Source organism: Salvelinus alpinus, chromosome 12, assembly GCF_045679555.1.
Source record: "Salvelinus alpinus chromosome 12, SLU_Salpinus.1, whole genome shotgun sequence".
Taxonomy (NCBI): Eukaryota; Metazoa; Chordata; class Actinopteri; order Salmoniformes; family Salmonidae; genus Salvelinus; species Salvelinus alpinus.
In genome coordinates, this window is record NC_092097.1 from 23,165,753 (window position 1) to 23,189,543 (window position 23,791).

A 23,791-nucleotide genomic window follows, 5' to 3' on the forward strand; every position below is an offset into this window, starting at 1 on the left:
TTCCTGCTTGTGACATTATCTGCATATTACTCCCGTGTCCCAGGCAAGAGCAGCGCGTGGTATTCTAGCTGGTATCAACTCCCCTCCCATGAACTCCCTAAAATGTCATAAGTACCCCCCTACCAAAAACATGACAAACGACATTAAAATATTCAGATTTAATTCAAAGTGATTGTCAATAGAACAAAAAAACTTTCCTAATTTCGGCGCGTCGTGAACTCCTAACGCAAATTAATTATATTAACACTTACTTCACATGTCTATACACAAATGATAATACAATATCGTAAAGTGAGTTCACAGGTTAAGCAAAAAGCCATGGAAACATTTGGACAGCAAGACCTCAACCTCCATTTCAGACACCTGGTTTGATAAAGATAGTATGAATGAGTGTCATCAGTAAGTCAATTAATTAACCATCAAATACTTTGTCACCTCCAATTTAGTTTAAACTATTTTAAGAATTGAAAATAGATCCCTTTTACACAACATTTTTGTTAATGACAGTGGTTAGCCTACTGTTTGAAAACTTCAATGTTTTAGTTGTTTGGAAGCAGACCTAATTTACTAAGGCTACCAGAAAATGATGACACAAAGATGGCTTAAACATTTGCAATAAAAATTACCTGAAATACACATTGAGTTTGACACAACACACTTTCAAAACGTCCATTGAACAAAATATACTTCACATTTAATTTGGGTTGTTAGGAACATATTTCACAGTAAAATACTGCCACCTTCTGGAATTTTAAGAATAATTTTAATCCCATCAATAAAGTGCTATTATCCACTCTTTTCAAACAAATTCCCAGTAGCAACATTTTAGCTTCTCAGGCAATGATCATCACACAATTAAGTAAATAATCTCAATTCACCCAGTGGCAGTGATGAAAGGAGGCAAATCCTGTAATCAAAGAAAAGACACTCATGTAGCCCAAGGTAACAAACGTCCATGCTTTCCCTACACCAGAAATTAAACCAGGTTGGTTGCATTTTGAACAAGCTATGCTTTTCATCACTCCAACCTCAAGGCACATTTACCATATTTTCATGTTGCTTCGCCACAGATTGCTGTAATTACCCTGGTAGCAAGCCACACACAAAGCATCTCCACCACTGAAAGGGACACGTTGTCATGGTAACCATTGGGATGCTGTGTGTAAACAGCAGGGTACTGATGATAACCTGTCTATAAATGCACTCAGTAGAGTATCTCACCAGCATTGACAGTCAATCTGCAAAGAGTGCACACCTCTACCACTGACTACCGTTGTCTGTTCTGATACCTTAACTATAATTTAGGCTGTGATCTACAAGAACACACAACATGGTGCAAAGTATGGCTGTATATTCAAAAAATAAAGACATTTAAATATTCTGGTGTTACAAAGCAATGTTATACTCTGCTTTGACACTCTTGCTAAAATAACCCACTAAGTTTTCAAAACAACCCAAGTCCAATGATTATCTTAACACCTCCCTGTACAACCAGCATGTCAATCATGAGGTGGTCAAATCAACCCCATTACAGCCAACTGAACCTCTCTAACTAGTACCTCAACCAGTTCAGCCTGTCCCATGATCAGACTTCAAAAGAGAGAAATTATGAAGGCGTCACTGGAACATGATCCAGGGTGGTGGTTTTGTGGCCTGGTGGCACCTCATACTTGAAGACCACACTGAAGAGCTTGCCCCCCAGCCGGTCAGCCAGCCAGGAGTTCTTGATGACAGCCATTTTGAGGCTCTCGCAGCTCAATATGGCGTAGTAGTTGGTGTGGATGGCCCGGCCCATGCCCTCGATGATCACCAGGTCTACATGGCGCTCTCGCACAACCCCAGCCAACACCTTGTCAAGGCGGCTGTGGTGGGGAGAGAAAATAACACACATTTGGGAGGATTTACCTTAAAAATTTAAGTTAAGAGAAATTAATAAAGAAACTTAAAAATGTTGCTTCAGGTTATGTTTTTAAACATAGTTAACAAAGGTATGTTACATTGAAATATAATGAACGCTTAAGAAATAAAACAGACCTCAAGTCTAAGCAAGGAGAGCTAGAGCCACTCTGGACTAGCGTCAGCCTGTCCTCCTTCACAGCAGACCTGCAAAACAAATTAAATGGACATTAACATGCTGGTATAGGAAAACAAAAAAACGTATCATTACTATCCTATCTTTAACATCCATAAATGCAGTGCCAAAAGACTTAAACACTCACTGTATGACTAAATCCATTGCAGCTATTCTTTCAGTCAAGATCTGCAGCTCACTGTTTGTTACATCATTCAGAGCTGGGCTAGAGTTGCTGGCAAGGACAACCTGGAAAACATAGCAGGGGGTCAAAGGGAAAAAAAGGAAATCTTGCTGCGTTCATACTGTTTTATTAAACCCTGTGTATATTTGAAGGGGTGGTACAAGTGACAGCTTTTCAGATGAGGGGAAGGACTGTGTAGCTTCTTACCTCTGTTCCCCTGCAGAGAAGCTCTCTGACAAATGGGAACACTCCAAGTATGATGTCTATTCCACTATTATCTACGAAAAACAATGCACACTTATGAGGTGGGCCCTGGAAAAGAAAGCCAGCAGGCATGGTATTCAATTACTGTTCCATGGCATCAAGTCATATACATCTTTGTGCAAAATCCTAACTTGAGATCCAGGCACACAACTTCTGTGGATCTTAAGTTAGGATGTGGCCCATAAACCAAATGCAGCTACTATAATAACTTTGAAACACTTCGACATCAGGAAACCATTTAAATTCTTACCTTCAGTCTCTCGAGCCATTGGTCATAGGCATCCACAAGCCACGGCCGCTCTATGGAGAAAAAGGGACTATAATTAAGTAGCCTGTATAGGTTGCAGCAGCAGTATAAAATGCAGGACCCATATAAAAACACATGTTTACCCAATAGGGGCATACCTTCCAACTGCAGTTTTGCATGTTCAAAGCCAAACTCCGGATCAGACTCCAGAACACTATTACAAGTGAAAACGTGAGCATGAGCGACATTCTTTGCTCATCTAAAAACACAATATTTTCAAGAAAATTGAAATATACAGTACCAGATGAAAGTTGACACACCTACTCCTTCAAGGGTTTTTCTTTATTTCTACATTGTAGAATAACAGCGAAGACATCAAAACTATGAAATAACACATCTAGAATCACATAGTAACCAAAAAAGTTTTAAATCAAAATATATTTTATATTTGAGATTCTTCAAAGTAGGCACCCTTTGCCTTGACAGCTTTGCACACTTGCCATTCAACCAGCTTCATGAGGAATGTTTTTCCAAGTCTTGAAGGAGTTCCCACATATGTTGAGCACTTGTTGGCTGATTTTCCTTCACTCTGCGGTCCAACACATACCAAACCATCTCAATTGGGTTGAGGTCAGGTGATTGTGGATGCCAGGTCATCTGATGTAGCACTCCATCACTCTCCTTCTTGGTCAAATAGCCTTTACACAGCCTGGAGGTTTGTTGGATAATTGTCCTGTTGAAAAATAAATGATAGTCCCACTAAGCCCAAACCAGATGGTGTATCGCTGCAGAATGCTGTGGTAGCCATGATGGTAAAGTGTGCCTTAAATTCTAAATAAATCCCTGGCAGTGTCACCAGCAAAGCACCCCCACACCTCCTCCTCCATGCTTCACGGTGGGAATCACACATGCGGAGATCATCCGTTCAACTTACAAAAGACACGGCAGTTGGAACCAAAAATACAACATTTGGACCAAAGGACAGATTTCCACTGGTCTAATATGCATTGCTCGTGTTTCTTGGCCCAAGCAAGTCTCTTCTTCTTACTGATGTCTTTTAGTAGTGGTTTCTTTGAAGCAATTCGACGATGAATGCCTGATTCACGCAGTCTCCGCTGAACAGTTGATATTGAGATGTGTCTGTTACTGGAACTCTGAAGCATTTATTTGGACTGCTATCTGAGATGCAGCTAACTAATGAACTTATCCTCTGCAGCAAAGGTAACTCTGGGTCTTCCTTACCTGTGGCGGTCCTCATGAGAGCCAGTTACATCATAGCGCTTGATGGTTTTTGCGACTGCACTTGTAGAAACTTTAAAAAGTTCTTGAAATTTTCCAGATTGAACAATGGACTGTCGTTTCTTTTGCTTATTTGAGCTGTTCTTGCCATAATATGGACTTGGGTCTTCTACCAAATAGGGCTATCTTCTGTATACCACCCCTACCTTTTCATAACTGATTGTCTCAAATGCATTAAGGAAAGAAATTCCTCAAATTAACTTAAGGCACACCTGTTAATTGAAATGCATTCCTGCTTGATAGAATGCCAAGAGTGTGCAAAGCTGTCAAGGCAAAAGGTGGCTGCTTTGAAGAATCTCAAATATAAAATATATTATTTGATTTGTTTTAACACTTTTTTGGTTACTACATGATTCCATACGAGTTATTTCATAGTGTTGATGTCTTCACTATTATTCTACAATGTAGAAAATAGTAAAAATAAAGAAACCCTGAAATGAGTAGGTGTGTCCAAACGTTTGACTGCTACTGTGTGTACAAACATACATACACAGAGCATTCGGAAAGTATTCGGACATTACAGCTTTATTCTAAAATTAATTCAATCGTTTTTTCCTCATCAATCTACACACAATACCCCTTAATGACAAAGCAAAAACAGGTTTTTAGAAATGTAGTAAAAATAAAACCCTGAAATATCACATTTAAATAAGTATTCAGACCCTTTACTCAGTGCTTTGTTGAAGAACCTTTGGCAGTGATTACAGCCTTGAGTATGATGCTACAAGTTTGGCACACCTGTATTTGGGGAGTTTCTCCCATTCTTCTATGCAGATCCTCTCAAGCCCTGTCAAGTTGGACGAGGAGCGTCACTGCACAGCTATTTTCAAGTCTCTCCAGAGATGTTCGATCGGGTTCAAGTCCGGGCTCTGGCTGGGCCACTCAAGGACATTCAGAGACTTGTCCCGAAGCCACTCCTGCGTTGTCTTGGCTGTGGGCTTAGGGTCAGTATCCTGTTTAAAAGGTGTACCTTCGCCCCAGTCTAAGATCCTGCGTGCTCTGGAGCAGGTTTTCATTTAGGATCTCCGTACTTTCTACATTCATCTTTCCCTCGATCCTGACTAGTCTCCCAGTCCCTGCCAGTGAAAAACATCCCCACAGCATGATGCTGCCACCACCATGCTTCATCTTAGGGATGGTGCCAGGTTTCCTCCAGATGTCAGATGTGACGCTTGGCATTCAGACCAAAGAATTCAACCTTGGTTTCATAAGACCAGAGAATCTTGTTTCTCATTGTCTGAGAGTCTTTAGGTGCCTTTTAGCAAATTCCAAGCGGGCTGTCATGTGCATTTCACTGAAGAGTGGCTTCCATCTGGCCACTCTACCATAAAGGCCTGATTGGTGGAGTTCTGCAGAGATGGTTGTCCTTCTGGAAGGTTCTCCCATCTCCACAGAGGAACTCTGGAGCTTTGTCAGAGTGACCATCGGGTTCTCGGTTACCTCTCTTATCAAGTCCCTTCTCCCTCGATTGCTCAGTTTGGCCGGGCGGTCAGCTCTACGAAGAGTCTTGGTGGTTCCAAACTTCTTCAATTTAAGAATGATGAAGGCCACTGTGTTCTTGGGGTCTTTCAATGATGAAGAAATGTTTTGGTACCCGTCCCCAGATCTGTCCCTTCGACATAATCCTGTCTCGTAACTCTACGGACAATTCCTTCAACCTCATGGTTTGGTTTTTGCTCTGACATGCACTGTCACCTGTGGGAGCTTATATAACCAGGTGTACCTTTCCAAATCATGTCCAATCAATAACATTTTCCACAGGTGGAATCCAATCAATTGTGCTTCGGGACAAGTCTCTGAATGTCCTTGAGGGGCTCAGCCAGAGCCCGGACTTCAACCCGATCGAACATCTCTCCTGAAGAAAGCTGTGCAGCGACGCTCCCCAGCCTACCTGACAGAGCTTGAGGGGATCTGCAGAGAAGAATGGGAGAAATTCCCCAAATACAGTAGTGCTAAGTTTGTAGCGTCACACCAAAGAAGACTCGATGTTGTTATCATGACCAAAGGTGCTTCAACAAAGTACTGAGTAAAGGGTCTGAATACTTATGTAAATGTGATTTCAGTTTTTATTTTTAATACATTTGCAAACATTTCTAAACCTGTTTTTGCTTTGTCATTATGGGATATTGTGTGTAGATTTGAGGAAAAAAATGTAATCCGTTTTAGAATAAGGCTGTAATGTAACAAAGTGGGAAAAGTCAAGGGGTCAGAAAACCTTCCTAATGCACTGTATATGACCAGAATTTTAGTCCTAATAATATCCTTTAAAGTCCCAAGTTTAGGAGTGCACAGAGTGCTGCCTCATTAAGACTCACTCGGATACAGCCTTGGCTCCCCAATCGAAGACGTTCCCAGCCAGGAGGCCCCTGACCAGGGCAAACTGCCTCTGCTCCCAGCTCAGCTCCTCCAGGGACTTGACTGCCTTCTGGAAGTACTTGAGGGCCATGTCGTTCTCCCCCTGTTTGATCTGTGGGAGGGATGGAAACACAGCACTGAGACAACAGCTTCCTCCCACTTCTCACTGATGATCTACAACATTAGCAAATCAAGCTAATCAAGGCAAGTGGACATGAAATTACATTAAAAGGCACACAAGATGACACTTGAAAGCTTCATCAGATGAACTACCCAACATTCAAGGTAAATCAATTCCAGAAAAAGAGTAGCATTAGAACATTTATTGGAACAGTGAACAACAATAGAGAAGAATAGTTTTATAGGAGAGAGCTATAGAATCCACTCAAACCTTTGAGTATGGGTCAGGGAAGTTGAACTCGTTTAAACAGTGTTCTCTTGTGTCTAACAGACTTCTGACAGTGAGGGATCCATAAGCACTAGAGGTGAGAAGAGAAGTACTCTACATTAGCAGATAAACACATACAGATTGTTGAGGGAACAGTGAGACGTCATCTACAAGAGTCACTCATCCACTAATAAGAGGCCTTTGGAGACAAGCATCTATAAATTATCAAGAAACTGTGTTATGCTCTAGTTAGATTTCAAAGGCTGTTAAACCATCTGCAGCTGTGGCATTCAGATCCTGTGGCTCCCCTTACAAAGGCTGGTGGCGGAGGGTCTGAAGCTTGTGCTGGTACTTGTGACGGAACTTCTCTGCTCGTTCAGCAGCCTCTGGAAGATCAGGCTGGCTGGCAACAGCTCTCTTCACCACCTATCCAAAGCACATCGCCCAGATCAGCTGTTTCAAAAGTGACCAGGATAAGGACTCCCTGTCAATGCATCATGCAATGTGTGTATATTGATTAATAGACCAGTGGCAGGTTCTCTGCCTCTTACCCCATCCAGGGCCTCCTCGAAGCAGTAGAGCCAGTACTCCCGTGCAAGGGCGTCCTCTGAGAGGTCCACTGTGTCTGGGATGTAGGAGGACGGGTCCTGCAGCAGGGGCAGATTCACCAGCTGCCTTTCCAGACGGTCCATCTCCAACATGTCAAACTGAAGCCGAAGAGGAGACACACTGAGCACTGTACATAATGCAAGGCTAATGCATTCATGCACACTTAGACGGGTGGCCTGATAACGTCAGACAAATGATGCGTGCACATCGCAGGGGTAAAAGGCTATGTGTTATGATTCTGAATGGTCAGATAGCCAGCAACAATGACAAGAAGCTGCCGTGGTCGGACTCCACCTTGCTCCTACAGTCCTATAGGCAGAAACTCAAACAAGATGTACCCTGACTATAACATTCAACGCTGTTCTGACCAATTGTAATCCACGCTTCCAGATTGTTTTGATCACGAGGACTGGGAAATATTCCGGGTAGCCTCAGAGAATAACATCGATCTACAGCTGAAGTCGGAAGTTTACATACACCTTAGCCAAATACATTTAAACTCAGTTTCACAACTCCTGACATTTAATCCTAGTAAAAAATTTGTTTTAGGTCAGTTAGGATCACCACTTTATGTTAAGAATGTGAAATGTCAGAATAATAGTAGAGAGAATGATTTATTTCAGGTTTTATTTCTTTCATCACATTCCCAGTGGGTCAGAAGTTTACATACACTCAATTAGTATTTGGTAGCCTTGCCTTTAAATTGTTTAACTTGGGTCAAACGTTTTGGGTAGCCTTCCACAAGCTTCCCACAATAAGTTGGGTGAATTTTGGCCTATTCCTCCTGACAGAGCTGGTGTAACTGAGTCAGGTTTGTAGGCCTCCTTGCTCACACACACACACTTCTTCAGTTCTGCCCACCAATTTTCTATAAGTGTGAGGTCAGGGCTTTGTGATGGCCACTCCAATACCTTGACTTTGTTGTCCTTAAGCCATTTTGCCACAACTTTGGAAGTATGCTTGGGGTCATTGTCAACTTCCTGACTGACGTCTTGAGATGTTGCTTCAATATATCCACATTATTTTCCTTCCTCATGATGCAATCTGTTTTGTGAAGCGCACCAGTCCGTCCTGCAGCAAAGCACCCCCACAACCTGATGCTGCCACCCCTGTGCTTCACGGTTGGGATGGTGTTCTTCGGCTTGCAAGCCTCCCCCTTTTTCCTCCAAACATAAATGGTCATTATGGCCAAACAGTTCTATCCAAAAAGTACAATCTTTGGTCCCATGTGTAGTTGCAAACCGTAGTCTGGCTTTTTTATTGAGGTTTTGGAGCAGTGGCTTCTTTCTTGCTGAGCGGCCTTTCAGGTTATGTCGATACAGGACTCGTTTTACTGTGGATATAGATACATTTGGACCCGTTTCCTCCAGCATCTTCACAAGGTTCTTTGCTGTTGTTCTGGGATTGATTTTCACACCAAAGTACGTTCATCTCCAGGAGACAGAACCCATCTTCTTCCTGAGCGGTATGACTGCTGCGTGGTCCCATGGTGTTTATACTTGCGTACTATTGTTTGTACAGATGAACGTGGTAACTTCAGGTATTTGGAAATTGCTCCAAAGGATGAACCAGACTTATGGAGGTCTACAATTTCTGAGGTCTTGGCTAATTTCTTTAGATTTTCCCATGATGTCAAGCAAAGAAGGACTGAGTTTGAAGGTAGGCCTTGAAATACATCCACAGGTACACCTCCAATTGACTCAAATTGTGTCAATTAGCCTATCAGAAGCTTCTAAATCCATGACATTTTCAGGAATTTTCCAAGCTGTTTAAAAGGCACAGTCAACTTAGTGTATGTAAACTTCTGACCCACTGGAATTGTGATACAGTGAATTATAAGTGAAATAATCTGTCTGTAAACAATTGTTGGAAAAATAACTTGTCATGCACAAAGTAGATGTCCAAACGACTTGCCAAAACTATAATTTGTTAACAAGAAATTTGTGGTGTGGTTGAAAAACGAGTTAACGACTCCAACCTAAGTGTATGTAAACTTCCGACTTCAACTGTTTACGCTGACTCTGAGAGTTTATAAGGAGGTGCATTGGAGATGTATCCCACTGTGACTTAAAACCTACCCTCACCAAAATCCATGGAAGAATGGCGGCATTCGTGCAAAACTGAAAGCGCGAACCACCGCATTCAGCCATGGAAAAAGGACTGGGAACATGGCCGAATATAAACAGTATAGTTAATCCCTCCGCAAGGCAATCAAACAAAATGTTGGTATAGGGACAAAGCGGAGTCGCAATTCAACGGCTCAGAGACGAATGTGGAAGGGTCTACAGGCAATTACGGACCACAAAAAGAAAACCAGCCACGTCACGGACACCAACGTATTATTTCCAGACAAACTAAACACCTTCTTTGCCGCTTTGAGGATAATACAGTGATACCGACGCGGCCCGCTAACTAGGAGTGCGCCCCCCCCCTCATTTTCCATGGTCGATGTGAGTAAGACATTTAAACTTTTTAACCCACGCAAGGCTCTTGACCCAGACAACATCCCTAGCCGCATGTGCAGACCAGCTGGCGGGTTTGTTTACAGACATATAGTCAGCTGTCTCCACATGCTTCAAGATGGCCAACATTGTTTCTGTAACCAAGGCAAAGATAACTGAACTAAATGACTATAGCCCCGTAGCACTCACCTCTGGCATCATGAAGTGCTTTGAGAGACTAGTCGAGGATCATATCACCTCTACCTTACCAGCCACCCTAGACCCACTTCAGTTTGCATACCACCCCAACAGGTCCAGACGATGCAATCGCTATTACACTGCCCTATACCATCTGGACAAGAGGAATACCTATGTAAGAATGCTGTTCATTGACTACAGCTCAGCATTCAACACCATGGTACCCTCCAAGCTCATCATTAAGCTGGAGGCCCTGGGTCACAACCCAGCCCTGTGTAATTGGGTCCTGGACTTTGACGGGCCGCCCCCAGGTGGTGAAGGTAAGAAACATTGCCACTTCGCTGACCCTCAAAACTGGGGCCCCACAAGGGTGCGTGCTCAGCCCCCTCCTGTACTCCCTGTTCACCCATGACTGCGTGGCCATGCACACCTCCAACTCAATCATCAAGGTTGCAGACGACACAACAGTAGTGGGCTTGATTACCAACAACAACGAGACAGCCTACAGGAAGGTGAGGGCACTGATTGTGGTGTGAGGAAAACAACCTCTCAACGTCAACAAAACAAAGGAGATGATCGTGGCCTTCAGGAAACAGCAGAGGGAGCACCCCCCTATCCACATCGAAGGGACAGTAGTGGAGAAGGTGGAAAGCTTCAAGTTCCTCGGCGTACACAGACAAACTGAAAAGGTCCACCCACACAGACAGTGTGGTGAAGGCGCAACAGCACCTCTCAACCTCAGGAGGCTGAAGAAATGCATATTGTCACCTAAAAACCCTGACAAACTTTTACAGATGCACAATTGAGAGCATCCTGTCAGGCTATATTACCGCTTGGTACGGCAACTCAAGGCTCTCCAGAGGTAGGTGCGGTCTGCACAACGCATTACTAGGGGCAAACTACCTGCCCTCCAGGACACCTACAGCACCCGATGTCACAGGAAGGCCAAAAAGATCATCAAGGACAACAACCATCCGAGCCACCGCCTGTTCACCTCGCTACTACCCAGAAGGCGAGGTCAGTACAGGTGCATCAAAGCTGGGACCGAGAGACTGAAAAACAGCTTCTATCTCAAGGCCATCAGACTGCTAAATAGCAATCACTAACTCAGAAGCTGCTGCCTACATAGAGACTCACTAGTCACTTGAATAATGTTTACATATATTTCATTATTCATCTCATATGTATATACTGCATCTAGCCTATGCCGCTTGGCCATCGCTCATCCATGTACATATTCCATCCCTTTAGATTTGTGTGTATTAGGTAGTTGTTGGGGAGATATTACTGCAGTGTCGGAACTAGAAGCATAAGCATTTCGCAAAACTCGCATTAAAATCTGCTAACCATGTGTATGTGACCAATACAATTTGATGTGGGGACTCATAGGCGGCTCGTTTCAGCCAGTTGTATCTTGTTCTTGATACCAGGTCTTGTTTTGAGGTGTTTTGAGTAATGACACATCCATGCTAATATGGCTAAAATTCATTAGTTAGCTAACCAACAACTGTAACGATGTATTTGAGAGAAAACAAGAGCTTCTTGTGCACATTTATGTTTTCAATAAATATTTGGAGGCCAAATATAGTTTACATATTATCAAAAAGGAGGACCAAGGCACTCTTCATATAATTAAAATGCCTTTATTTGTATGGCATGTTCAATGGGAAAAAAGTTAAAATCAGACGCGTTTCGGCTGCATGGCCTTCGTCAGGGAGTACAAAGAAATAATACAATGTCCTCTGAACAGCTTTTCAAATTAGCCCTAATTTGAAGAGGGAGTTTACATGTTGTCAATAACCCTTTGAACATAAGCCAACCCAGTCTGTTTTGCCCCAAAGTTGCACACGCATCGGTTTTGTTGCTAAACAACCCGATAATAGTGAAACGACTCCTTCAAACATAGCTAAACTCCAATATGTTTCCACTATGCCCCCTAGTGGTCAGTGAGCTGAGAATAGCATTATGTGTCAAACTCCACACTGTTAGTGGGAAGTGGACACACGCATCAACATTACAGTATCAACATTAAGAAATATAGTATACCACCTCACACCCGTCACATCCGTGCAGTGAGTATGATTTCATGCACAATTTATAAGGTGAACAGACCTGACTACTATTGACTATAAGGTTGGTTATAACATGTTACAGCTCAGTTTAAACCATGACTACATAAAGCAACACTTCAAAGGCTGTTAAGCAATAAATATGTGAAAGGAAAAGGCTGGCATATAGGAGTTACAATGCCACAGCTGTCTCTCTGAAACCTTATTTAACCCATTGTGAATGTGAATGTTTGGCAAGCTGTGTAGCTACAAAGCCAGAATCATGAGGAAACATATAGCCCTAATCAAACCACTACACACAAAGCATGGAGAAGTACTTACGGAAAACTGAAGATAAGGGTTACAGTAGGTAAACAGAGGTAAGAGATTGTGGATATGAAGAGAAGAAATTAAAACAAAATGTTAAGACTGAAAAGATCAATGAATGCCTCATACCAGGCTTGTGGATTTTAAAAGGACGGCGTTGGTGACATTTCCATAGAAAATATCAAATCCACAATCTCAGAAAGAGAGTGGGGAGAATTGCTATAATGGTCAATGAAATGACACCAAAATTATATAAAACGTGGGTTATGAGCGCACCCTGGTGGTCTTATGCTGACCTTTCAGTATTTTAACGTTTTCTTTTCCAATGGACTTACTGTTCCACTACGTGCACGTTGCATGGGGTTCAGGTCAGGAGAAGTACTCATCAGGCCAGAGCTCCCAGCATAGTTCTCCCCCCAACTGTACTGATTAGGATCTAGATAAAGTGAAACAAATAACAGTGAATTAGACAAAAGAACTTCCCATCAAGAAGAAAATCCTTACATAACCTAGGGTGTGATAAAGTATGGATTCCTGTGCCACTTTCTGTCAAGAAGAAACCCCATAGATGAAAGCATCTTGACCTACTGTCTTCCTCTGCTCCCTTAAGGAAGGCTCCAATAGTCCCCAGATAGCCTTCATGCCTCAGGAAGAGTGCCTGGACTTCACCCTGCAAAAACACAATATAAAACTCGACTCAGATAGAACCATTTCCAACTAATTATGCTCACAGATTGTATCATTTAAAAGTAGCTTATCAGCACAATACAATCAAACATGTCATATCACTGTTTATGTATTATTATCTCCACTAGGGAGGGGCACGGTTAATCGAATATCCGGATATACGAACTATATACCATTCGAAAACTTGTGAGTAATCTTTTTTTTTGGGGGGGGGGGGGGGGGGGGGGCATTTTAACAATGAAAAAGCTCTAAATTAAATTGTCCATGTTACATTGTTACACACAAGGACATGACATTTGAAATACTTAATTTAATAAAACAAACCTTAAAATGTTGTGTTTATGTACAGCGCTGTTAGCTACTGCTGCTTCAGATGTCACGTGGCTGTGAAAGTTTTTTTTTTTTTTTTTTTTTTTCCCAAGCTCATTTTCTCATCCATGGGCTATATGTTGCGTTTTACACTTAAAAGGCATTTTACCATCATAGCCATCCAGTCAGCCCTGACAAGGGTATGCCATTTTACCCACTTCAAATAGCGACTAGCCTACAGGTACGCACCAACAGAGGGTTCACAAGACCTGACACAGATCAATGCAAAACACGCACCAGAAAACTTTTTCTATGATGGCTAACATCAGACTTCTCTTCCACTGTTGCCGTTAGCCTAGGCTACTGTTAGCCAAAAACTATTAGCACCCTGAAAACAAATGTGCACTCTCTGTGGTTGTAGCACTTTGCGTCATTCTGATTGGTAAAGAGAGTAAAGCAATTTGTATCTCAGGATAAAAGGTGTATTTGCATACTACTGTGTGAATACTGCAGTTGAGATTTGATTGCTGCTTTTCAAGCTCTGAACTAGGCCCATACCTGATTAGTCAGCTGCCATCAGATCCAGTTCTGTCAGTGCTAAATCTAGACCTCAATCAAATGTACCTGGATTGAGAAAGACATGCTTGTTAATGAGGTACATTGTGGGGGGGCTTGCCTTGGTGAAGAAGTTGATGCTGTAAGTGATGGTGTGCATAGTGACAGGGTGTCCTCGGATGAAGAAACCCCCAAAGTATACCCTGGTCAAGTTGTGGAGCCGGGCATAGAGGCAGGCCAGCTGCCCAATGTCATTGCTGATCATATGGAGCAGGCTCTTAGCCATGTCTTCTTTAGAGAACTCTAATTCAGGAGAAGACAAAAGTAAAGGTATGTCAACATACAGCCAAGTGAAGCACCAGAAACATAACTCATCAACAAGCCCAGGTCCCATTGAAGTACGTACGTACGTACAGTGTTGGTTTATGTATTGGCAGTTTGTGACCGGTATTATTGGCACTACATGATACACATGAATGAGCTAATAGAGTGAATTAGTTGATTTCTTTGCCATGGCTGGCTGCCTTGTTTACATTTCTCAACAGTAACAATAACCAACCAGCCTACAGGGGACAAGGTCACAGTAACTGGGTAAGAGGTCATCAATCAGTTAGTGCTCAACAGGAATGTAGCCTACATTACAGTAGATAGCATGCCAGGGAGTGTGCTCCTAAGACAGTACCATGAAAAACATGTCATGGGGTAAAGAGTAAAAGTACTGCAAATGCTCTTTTCTCTTTACCTTTGTCAGGAGTAGCAGATTTTCCAAAGCTGCTTGCAATAAGGTCCCCAGTCAAGCCCAAGGACCCATAAGATCCCCCGTAGATGTCTTTGACCAGCATGTCAACATTTGTGTGCTGCCCCTTCGAGGCCAACTGAAGGAGTTCATCAAACCTCTGTAGGAGGGGAGAGCAGGTCATGGGAGTACAGTAGTTCTAAAAAGACTTTTCACCCAGATAGCTATTTTGTAACCACCCTATTCGGAACAAGAGTTTAACTTCACTAGGGTAGGGGGCAGCATTCGGAATTTTGGATGAAATGCATGCCCAATTTAAACTGCCTGCTTCTCGGGCCCAGAAGATATGATATGCATATAACTGGTAGATTTGGATAGAAAACTCTAAAGTTTCCAAAACTGTTAAAATAGTGTCTGTGTATAACCGAACTGATTTGGCAGGCAAAAACCTGAGAAAAAATCCATTCAGGAAGTCGTTTTTTTGTTGGTTTTGTAGTTTTCTATTCAATGCCATTACAGTATCCATTGACTTAGGACTCAAACTGCAGTTTCTATGCCTTCCACTAGATGTCAACAGTCTTTAGAAATAGTTTCAGGCTGGTATTCTGAAAAATGAGGGAATAAGAGCATTCGGAATGACTGGACGCTAAAGTGTCGCAGAGCTTTTTCATGCGCTCGACAGAGAGAGAGCAATTCTTGTTTACCTTTTAAATTGACGACGTTATTGTCCGGTTTAAATATTATCGATTATTTAGGCTAAAAACAACCTGAGGATTGAATATAAACATCGTTTGACATGTTTCTATGAACTTTACGGATACAATTTGGATTTTTCTGTCTTCCTGTTTTGACTGCGTTTGAGCCTGTGGATTACTGAAGAAAACACGCAAACAAAACGGAGTTTTTTGTATATAAAGAGATCTTAACGAACAAAAGAAACACTTATTGAGTAAATGAATGTCTGCTGAGTCAACCATATGAAGATCATCAAAGGTAAGGGATTCATTTTATCTCTATTTCTGACTGACTGTTCTACTTGACTGGTTACTGTTTGTAATGAATTGTCTAGTGGGCTATGTTCTCAAATAATCGTAAGGTATGCTTTCGCCGTAAAGCATTTTTAAAATCTGACACCGTGGTTGGATTCACAAGACGTTCATCTTTAAACCTATGTAAAATATGTTTTCTTTTCTGAGTTTTTATAATGAGTATTTCTGTATTTGAATTTGGCGCCCAGCAGTTTCACTGGCTGTTGAAGAGGTAACGCTAACATCCCACATACCCAAAAGAGGTTAAGTACACAGGGCAGTCTTCCAGATAATAAAAAGTAGCAGTAAGGTCAACTGGCAAGATAATAGGCAAGAACAAACAGAAAATAAAAATGTAAGTTAATTTGAATAGCTTGACCAATTAAAAAAGGTTATTGGGCTTGAAGTCTCAACATGGGGGTGAGGGGTTTTACCTTTGTTTTCGTGAGCAGTGCTCCAAGGCCCCAGAATGTCCCCCCACCTATGGAGCTTCCTCCAACACGCTCAAATGTATCCTCTGATTCAACCTGTTTGGAGAGAAAGATTGTTGAATTAATGGGTAAGTCTACATAGGCCACGTCACACCAGATCTGGAGAGTCAGGCATTGGTACCTTGAAAATGGACACCCCTGAGCCGATGTTGATGAGCAGGTAAGGGAAGATGTCAGGGTGAGTGTTCTGGAAGCGGAACTCAGAGTCTGCATGCTTGACATAGACAAAGGCCTCGTGGGTGATATTCCTCAGCACAAAGTTGCAACCCTTGATGAGGCATGTCATTTCATCCTCCTTGTCCACCCTAATCAAAACATAAAGAATAGCTACATTATAATAAGCAAAACCTTCTACTGGTCATGCGGTCTTTAAAAATAAAACTCACCTGAGTTTCAGTTTCTTCTCTATGAGATCTTTAAACTTGTGAGCCCCTCCACCGGTGGCTTTGATGACTTTGGTGTCAGTGTTGACCAGGTGGTCTTTGATAAAGTCCAGGCAGGTTTCGATATAGGCATTTTCAAATTTGATGAAGTGAAGGCGAGCCGACACCTCCTCCTGCATAGAGATCTCATAGAGGGGGTCACCCTCAGTCTCCTAGTAAAGAGGAGAGACACAGTTAAGAGACCAGGCCAGCACTGCAGACCACCAGGGCAACCTGAGTGGTCTCAGTAAGACCTTTAAGTCAACACCTTCACTGTCCCAAGGTACAAACCTTTTGATAGGGATGCACGATATCGGTAAACATATCGGAATCGGCCAATATTAGCTAAAAATGCCAACATCAGCCTGATATCTAGTTTTACACCAATGTGAAAACCGATGTCAAAGCTGACGTGCATACCTATAACACGTAGGTAGATGACGTAATGGCCCATGAAAAATATAGCGCTACATGTGCAACACAGCATTCCTAACCTAGCCCACAATGTCTGCTGTGTGGATCGAACAGTCAACAAGTCGAGAAGTCATTTGAAAGAGTAAGAAAATTTCAGGGTGACAACTCAAAGGGGAAGTCCATTAAAGCCAAGATAATGGAATTCATTGCCCTTGACAATCAACCGTTCTCTGTTGTGTATGATGTTGGCTTTCCCCGACTGGATCGAGCACTGGCACACACTACCAAGTAGGCGCTATTTTTCAGATGCTGCCCTACTGGAGTTACACAGCATCCATGAGCTACTTGATATGGGCATCACTGCTATTAGCTTCACAACTGACATTTGGACCAGTGATGTCAGCGCCATGAGCATTATGAATCTAACAGCACATTTGTTCTACGAGGATTTCCTACTGACTAAAGCTGTATTGCACGCTCAAGAATGTGCTCACACCGCTGCTGCCATTTATTTCAATGGCATTTGAGAACGTGTTTGAAAAACTCACCTAGCTCCATTCGAACAACTGACTCGAGAAATAAGCTCAACTGTGTCTGCAGCAGACGTGATACCCTGTCATGGCATTGAAACGCTGCTCAACAAAAATGCCAACACAGACCATCGGGTTAACTTGGAAAAGTACTCTACTAGAGGCTGTGAACAAGCGATTCGGTGGCATTCTGAGCCTCTACTGTGTCACACCATGCTCAATGCTAGGTACAAGGACCACTACTTCGATGCAGACAAGAAACAGAGTTTACGTGAACACTTCACTGCTTGATATGCATGATGAAATCCTGGTTGAGACAAAACAGCACAGCATAAACGAAATAAATGTTTTGACTATGTTTTACTGGTAATTGGGACATGCTTAAATGCCAACAAAATAACTTTTTGGTCAGTGTGTATGTTTCAACTACACTGCTCAAAAAAATAAAGGGAACACTTAAACAACACAATGTAACTCCAAGTCAATCACACTTCTGTGAAATCCAACTGTCCTCTTAGGAAGCAACACTGATTGACAATAAATTTCACATGCTGTTGTGTAAATGGAATAGACAACAGGTGGAAATTATAGGCAATTAGCAAGACACCCCCAATAAAGGAGTGGTTCTGCAGGTGGTGACCACAGACCACTTCTCAGTTCCTATGCTTTCTGGCTGATGTTTTGGTCACTTTTGAATGCTGGCGGTGCTTTCACTCTAGTGGTAGCATGAGACGGAGTCTACAACCCACACAAGTGGCTCAGGTAGTGCAGCTCATCCAGGATGGCACATCAATGCGAGCTGTGGCAAGAAGGTTTGCTGTGTCTGTCAGCGTAGTGTCCAGAGCATGGAGGCGCTACCAGGAGACAGGCCAGTACATCAGGAGACGTGGAGGAGGCCGTAGGAGGGCAACAACCCAGCAGCACAGGACCACTACCTCCGCCTTTGTGCAATAAGGAGCAGAAGGAGCACTGCCAGAGCCCTGCAAAATGACCTCCAGCAGGCCACAAATGTGCATGTGTCTGCTCAAACGGTCAGAAACAGACTCCATGAGGGTGGTATGAGGGCCCGACGTCCACAGGTGGGGGTTGTGCTTACAGCCCAACACCGTGCAGGACGTTTGGCATTTGCCAGAGAACACCAAGATTGGCAAATTCGCCACTGGCGCCCTGTGCTCTTCACAGATGAAAGCAGGTTCACACTGAGCACGTGACAGAATCTGGAGACGCCGTGGAGAACGTTCTGCTGCCTGCAACATCCTCCAGCATGACCGGTTTGGCGGTGGGTCAGTCATGGTGTGGGGTGGCATTTCTTTGGGGGGCCGCACAGCCCTCCATGTGCTCATCCAGAGGTAGCCTGACTGCCATTAGGTACCGAGATGAGATCCTCAGACCCCTTGTGAGACCATATGCTGGTGCGGTTGGCCCTGGGTTCCTCCTAATGCAAGACAATGCTAGACCTCATGTGGCTGGAGTGTGTCAGCAGTTCCTGCAAGAGGAAGGCATTGATGCTATGGACTGGCCCGCCCGTTCCCCAGACCTGAATCCAATTGAGCACATCTGGGACATCATGTCTCGCTCCATCCACCAACGCCACGTTGCACCACAGACTGTCCAGGAGTTGGCAGATGCTTTAGTCCAGGTCTGGGAGGAGATCCCTCAGGAGACCATCCGCCACCTCATCAGGAGCATGCCCAGGCGTTGTAGGGAGGTCATACAGGCACGTGGAGGCCACACACACTACTGAGCCTCATTTTGACTTGTTTTAAGGACATTACATCAAAGTTGGATCAGCCTGTAGTGTGGTTTTCCACTTTAATTTTGAGTGTGACTCCAAATCCAGACTTCCATGGGTTGATAAATTTGATTTCCATTGATCATTTTTGTGTGATTTTGTTGTCAGCACATTCAACCATGTAAAGAAAAAAGTATTTAATAAGAATATTTCATTCATTCAGATCTAGGATGTGTTATTTTAGTGTTCCCTTAAACGCTTAAAAAGGCCGCAAACATTTTTAATATCAGTGTCGTTTTTTTTGGCAAGGAAAATATCGGCCAAAAACGTAATATCGTGCATCCCTACTTCTTGATGCCCTAGATCGTGAATCGGTAGCCTACATGTGTCTACCACGAAACCCACACTGAAGCAATCCCCTATTGGCTTTTCTCCAACTAAAACAAGCTTGATTAGTTTACGTTTCTGCAGCTACACACACATTTTTTAATTAGGTAGACCCATCAGAGACCTCAGACCAGAAACACAGTTCAGTCTGCTTAGTTAACCAGGCCTAAACACTAATAACACTTCATAGCCGAGCACTTTGGCAGCAAATCCCTTTATCCCCTCATTGAGCACTGACATTTGATGTTATTGTTGCTGAGTAAATGGCTTAAATAGCTGGACACAAGGGGGGGGGGGGGGGTCTCTCATTTTGGCAAAATTCTGTCCTCCGTCCTCTCTCCTCCCCCCTTAGTGACCAGGAAACCGATAAGTGGTCGAGTGGTGTGTCAATTCGTTAGTAGCATACGGAAGATGGTACTCCACTCCTCGAAAGCCTCCTTTTGGTGAGGAAGCACAAGTGTATCTAGTGCTCAAACTCTAGGAGGCATTCTACCTTCACCCTAAAGTTTTCAGCGATTAGAGTCGCCAACGACTGGCTCATGTCATCTACAATCCCGATGCTGTGTTTTAACGTTTAGAAACCTCAATAATCCTCCCTTGCAATATTGCTTTTGAAACATATGGCCGTTAACTTTTATCAGCGAGAAAAAATCTTTCAGATAAAAAGATACTGACCACACCGCCCGCGTGCGTGAGCATTGAAAATAAATTTACACTCTACACAGCATATGGAAAGTATTCAGACCCCTTGACTTTTTCCACTTTGTAACACTACAGCCTTATTCTAATATGGATTCAATTGTTTTTCCCCCCCGCGTCAATCTACACACAATATCCCATAATGACAAAGCAAAAACAGGTTCAGAATATTTTGCAAATGTATTACAAAAACTGAAATTTCACATAAGTACTCAGAACCTTTACTCAGTACTTTCTTGAAGCACCTTTGGCAGCGATTACAGCCCTGAGTCTTCTTGGGTATGACGTTACAAGCTTGACACACCTGTATTTGGGGAGTTTCTCCCATTCTTCTCTGATGATCCTCTCAAGCTCTGTCAGGTTGGATGGGGAGCATCGCTGCATAGCGATTTTCAGGTCTCTCCAGAGATGTTCGATTGGGTTCAAGTCCGGCCTCTGGCTGGGCCACTCAAGGACATTCAGAGACATGTCCTGAAGCCACTCCTGCATTGTCTTGGCTGTGTGCCTAGGGTCGTTGTCCTGTTGAAAGGTGAACCTTCACCCCAGTCTGAGGTCCTGAGTGCTCTAAAAAAGGATCTCTGTACTTTGCTCTGTTAATCTTTCCCTCAATCCTGACTAGTCTCCCAGTCCCTGCCACTGAAAAACATCCCCACAGCGTGATGCTGCCACCACCATGCTTCACCGTAGGGATGGTGCCAGGTTTCCCCAGACATGATGCTTGGCATTCAGACCAAAGAGATCATCAGATGGTCTGAGAGTATTTAGGTGTCTTTTGACAAACTCCAAGTGGGCTATCATGTGCCTTTTACTGAGGAGTGGCTTCCGTCTGGCCACTCAACCATAAAGGCCTGATTGGTGGAGTGCTGCATAGATGGTTGTCCTTCTGGAAGTTTCTCCCAACTCCACCGAGGAACTCTGTCAGAGTAATTTAACATTTTCTTTTTAGAAAACAATTTCTCGCTGATATAAAAGATACACTATACACACACAAGTGGACACCCCTTCAAATTTGTGGATTCGACTATTTCTGCCAAACCCGTTGCTGACAGGCGTATAAAACTGAGCACACAGCCATGCAATCTCCATAGACAAACATTGGCAGTATTATGGCCTTACTGAAAAGCTCAGTAACTTTCAACGTGGCACCGTCATATGATGACACCTTTCCAACAAAGGAAAGCCCTGCTAGAGCTGCCCCGATCAACTGTAAGTGTTGTTATTGGGAAATAGAAATGTCTAGGAGCAACAATGGCTCAGCCGCGAATTAGTAGGCCACACAAGCTCACAGAATGAGACCACTGAGTGCTGAAGTGTGTAGCACGTAAAAATCATCTGTCCTCGATTGCAACACTCACTACCAAGTTCCAAACTGCCTCTGGAAGCAACGTCAAAACAAGAACTGTTCATCTGGAGCTTTATGAAATGGGTTTCCATGGCCAAGCAGCCACACACAAGCTAAGCTCACCATGCGCAATGCCAAGCATCGGCTGGCTTTTGTGTAAAGCTCGCCGCCATTGGACTCTGGAAATATGTTCCCTGGAGTGATGAATCAGGCTTCACCATCTAGCAGTCTGAAGTAGGAATCTGTGTTTGGCAGATGCCAGGAAAACACTACCTGCCCCAATGCATAGTGCCAACTAAGGTTTGGTGCAGGAGGAATAATGGCCTGGGGCTTTTTCATGGTACGGGCTTGGCCCTGTAGATTCAGTGAAGGGAAATCTTGCTTCCAACTTTGAAGCAACAGTTGGGGAAGGCCCTTTCCTGTTTCAGCATGACAATTCCCCCGTGCACAAAGCGAGGTCAATACAGAAATGGTTTGTCGATGTGGAAGAACTTGACTGGCCTGCACAGAGCCCTGACCTCAACCCCATCAAATACCTTTAGGATGAATTGGAACACTGACTGTGAGCCAGGCCAAATCGTCAAACATCAGTGCCCGACCTCACTAATGCTCGTGGCTGAATGGAAACAAGTCCCTGCAGCAATGTTCCAACAGCTAGAGGAGTGCCTTCCCAGAAGAGTGGAGGCTGTTATAGCGGCAAAGGGGAGACAAACTCCATATTAATGCCCATGATTTTGGAATGAGATGTTCTACTTAACCTTTATCAATGAAATTTCCTGCCAACAAGCAAAATGTTTTTTATCACATGGTATATTTATTTTGGGATTCCACCCAATAAACGTAATTTGCCTGATGTCGCGCTATTGGAGCGTCATGGTAGTTTCAAGATAACTGGGAACGAGGTCAAATCATGACTAGGGTTGCAAAGGGTTGGACATTTCTGGGAGACTTTCGGAATTTCCCCCAGATATTTTTCATGGGAAGTTAAGCCATGGAATTTGGGGAATTTTGCTTAAATTCATCAAAAAAAGGTTAGTTTATACTGAATATTTTTTTGTGGGATACACAAGGCAATTCTAGGTATTGTGGCATACTTTGGTCAAACTATCCCCAATTCAATGGAATTGCAACCCTCTGCAAGCACAGTGCATTCTTCCATCACATGTGCAGTGCACTCTCCCATCACATGTACATCTGATTCTCAAGATCTTGCTATTGAGCCCACACTACTACACTGTCTGAGCCAAGGACGACATGCTTTCTGGTAAGTTTTGATTACAATACCGGGTGGGGTGAATATATTTTATATGACATACATTCTTTTTTTGTTAACTAGTAATTTCTGCTAGTTCATTTTTGCTGTCATGTGGGTTTTAGCACACCTGTTAACTGAGGAATATTAATTCACCTGTTTCCATACATGTTTCATTTTTAAAACATTTATCTTACAAAGGAGTACATAATTCCATTATCTGTACATGGAATTGTATTTGATTTTTCCCCTAATATTTACAGGAAAATGCCACGGGCACTATCTGATGTGTGGAGACATTTCACTCCACCTTATGTAGAAGGAAAAGCTGCATATATTCGCAAATACTGTGCCAAATCATATGTGAAGAATGCAACAAAGATGCAGAATCATCTGGCCAAGTGCATAAAGTTCCCTCAGCGCTCACAACAAGCAACCTCTGACAATTCTCCCTCTACTCGAGGTGAAAATGATGAATCAGACATCTTATCGATAGCAACAGCTCATGGTCCTCCTGGAATCAGAAGTTTTTTTGACTCAATGGAGGAACGTAGAGAAATGCTGATGAATGTCTTGCTCGAGCTGTGTATGTAACTGGTTAACCTCTGATGCTCAGAGGCAATGTGTATTGGAAGAGATTTCTGAATGTTCTTCACCCAGCATACACCCCTCCAACCAGACATGCTTTATCTACTCAATTGCTGGATGCAGAGTTCAAGTGAAGGTCAAGCAAATCATAGAGAAAGCAGACTTGCAATCATCTTTGATGGGTGGTT

At 43.1% G+C, this 23,791-nt stretch overlaps 1 protein-coding gene across 2 annotated transcripts in view; it reads right to left on the reverse strand.

The window, feature by feature from the left end:
- Window positions 1–143: 143 nt before the first annotated feature.
- The window catches only part of LOC139535702 (4'-phosphopantetheine phosphatase-like), a 28,329-nt gene continuing 4,681 nt past the window's right edge, over window positions 144–23,791 (reverse strand). Inside the window, exons 3-19 of one of the 2 annotated variants that reach the window (XM_071335406.1) lie at window positions 16,624–16,832; window positions 16,359–16,542; window positions 16,181–16,273; window positions 14,725–14,878; window positions 14,104–14,285; window positions 13,020–13,101; window positions 12,767–12,867; window positions 7,360–7,515; window positions 7,122–7,234; window positions 6,812–6,899; window positions 6,381–6,532; window positions 2,910–2,980; window positions 2,770–2,819; window positions 2,463–2,567; window positions 2,220–2,320; window positions 2,035–2,103; window positions 144–1,862 (exon numbers count right to left, since the gene is read on the reverse strand). In XM_071335406.1, the coding sequence (XP_071191507.1) occupies window positions 1,607–1,862; window positions 2,035–2,103; window positions 2,220–2,320; window positions 2,463–2,567; window positions 2,770–2,819; window positions 2,910–2,980; window positions 6,381–6,532; window positions 6,812–6,899; window positions 7,122–7,234; window positions 7,360–7,515; window positions 12,767–12,867; window positions 13,020–13,101; window positions 14,104–14,285; window positions 14,725–14,878; window positions 16,181–16,273; window positions 16,359–16,542; window positions 16,624–16,832 (2,166 nt within the window). In that variant the 3' untranslated portion in view covers window positions 144–1,606. The remainder of the gene's footprint in view (window positions 1,863–2,034; window positions 2,104–2,219; window positions 2,321–2,462; window positions 2,568–2,769; window positions 2,820–2,909; window positions 2,981–6,380; window positions 6,533–6,811; window positions 6,900–7,121; window positions 7,235–7,359; window positions 7,516–12,766; window positions 12,868–13,019; window positions 13,102–14,103; window positions 14,286–14,724; window positions 14,879–16,180; window positions 16,274–16,358; window positions 16,543–16,623; window positions 16,833–23,791) is intronic. The other variant, XM_071335407.1, reaches the window with a different exon arrangement.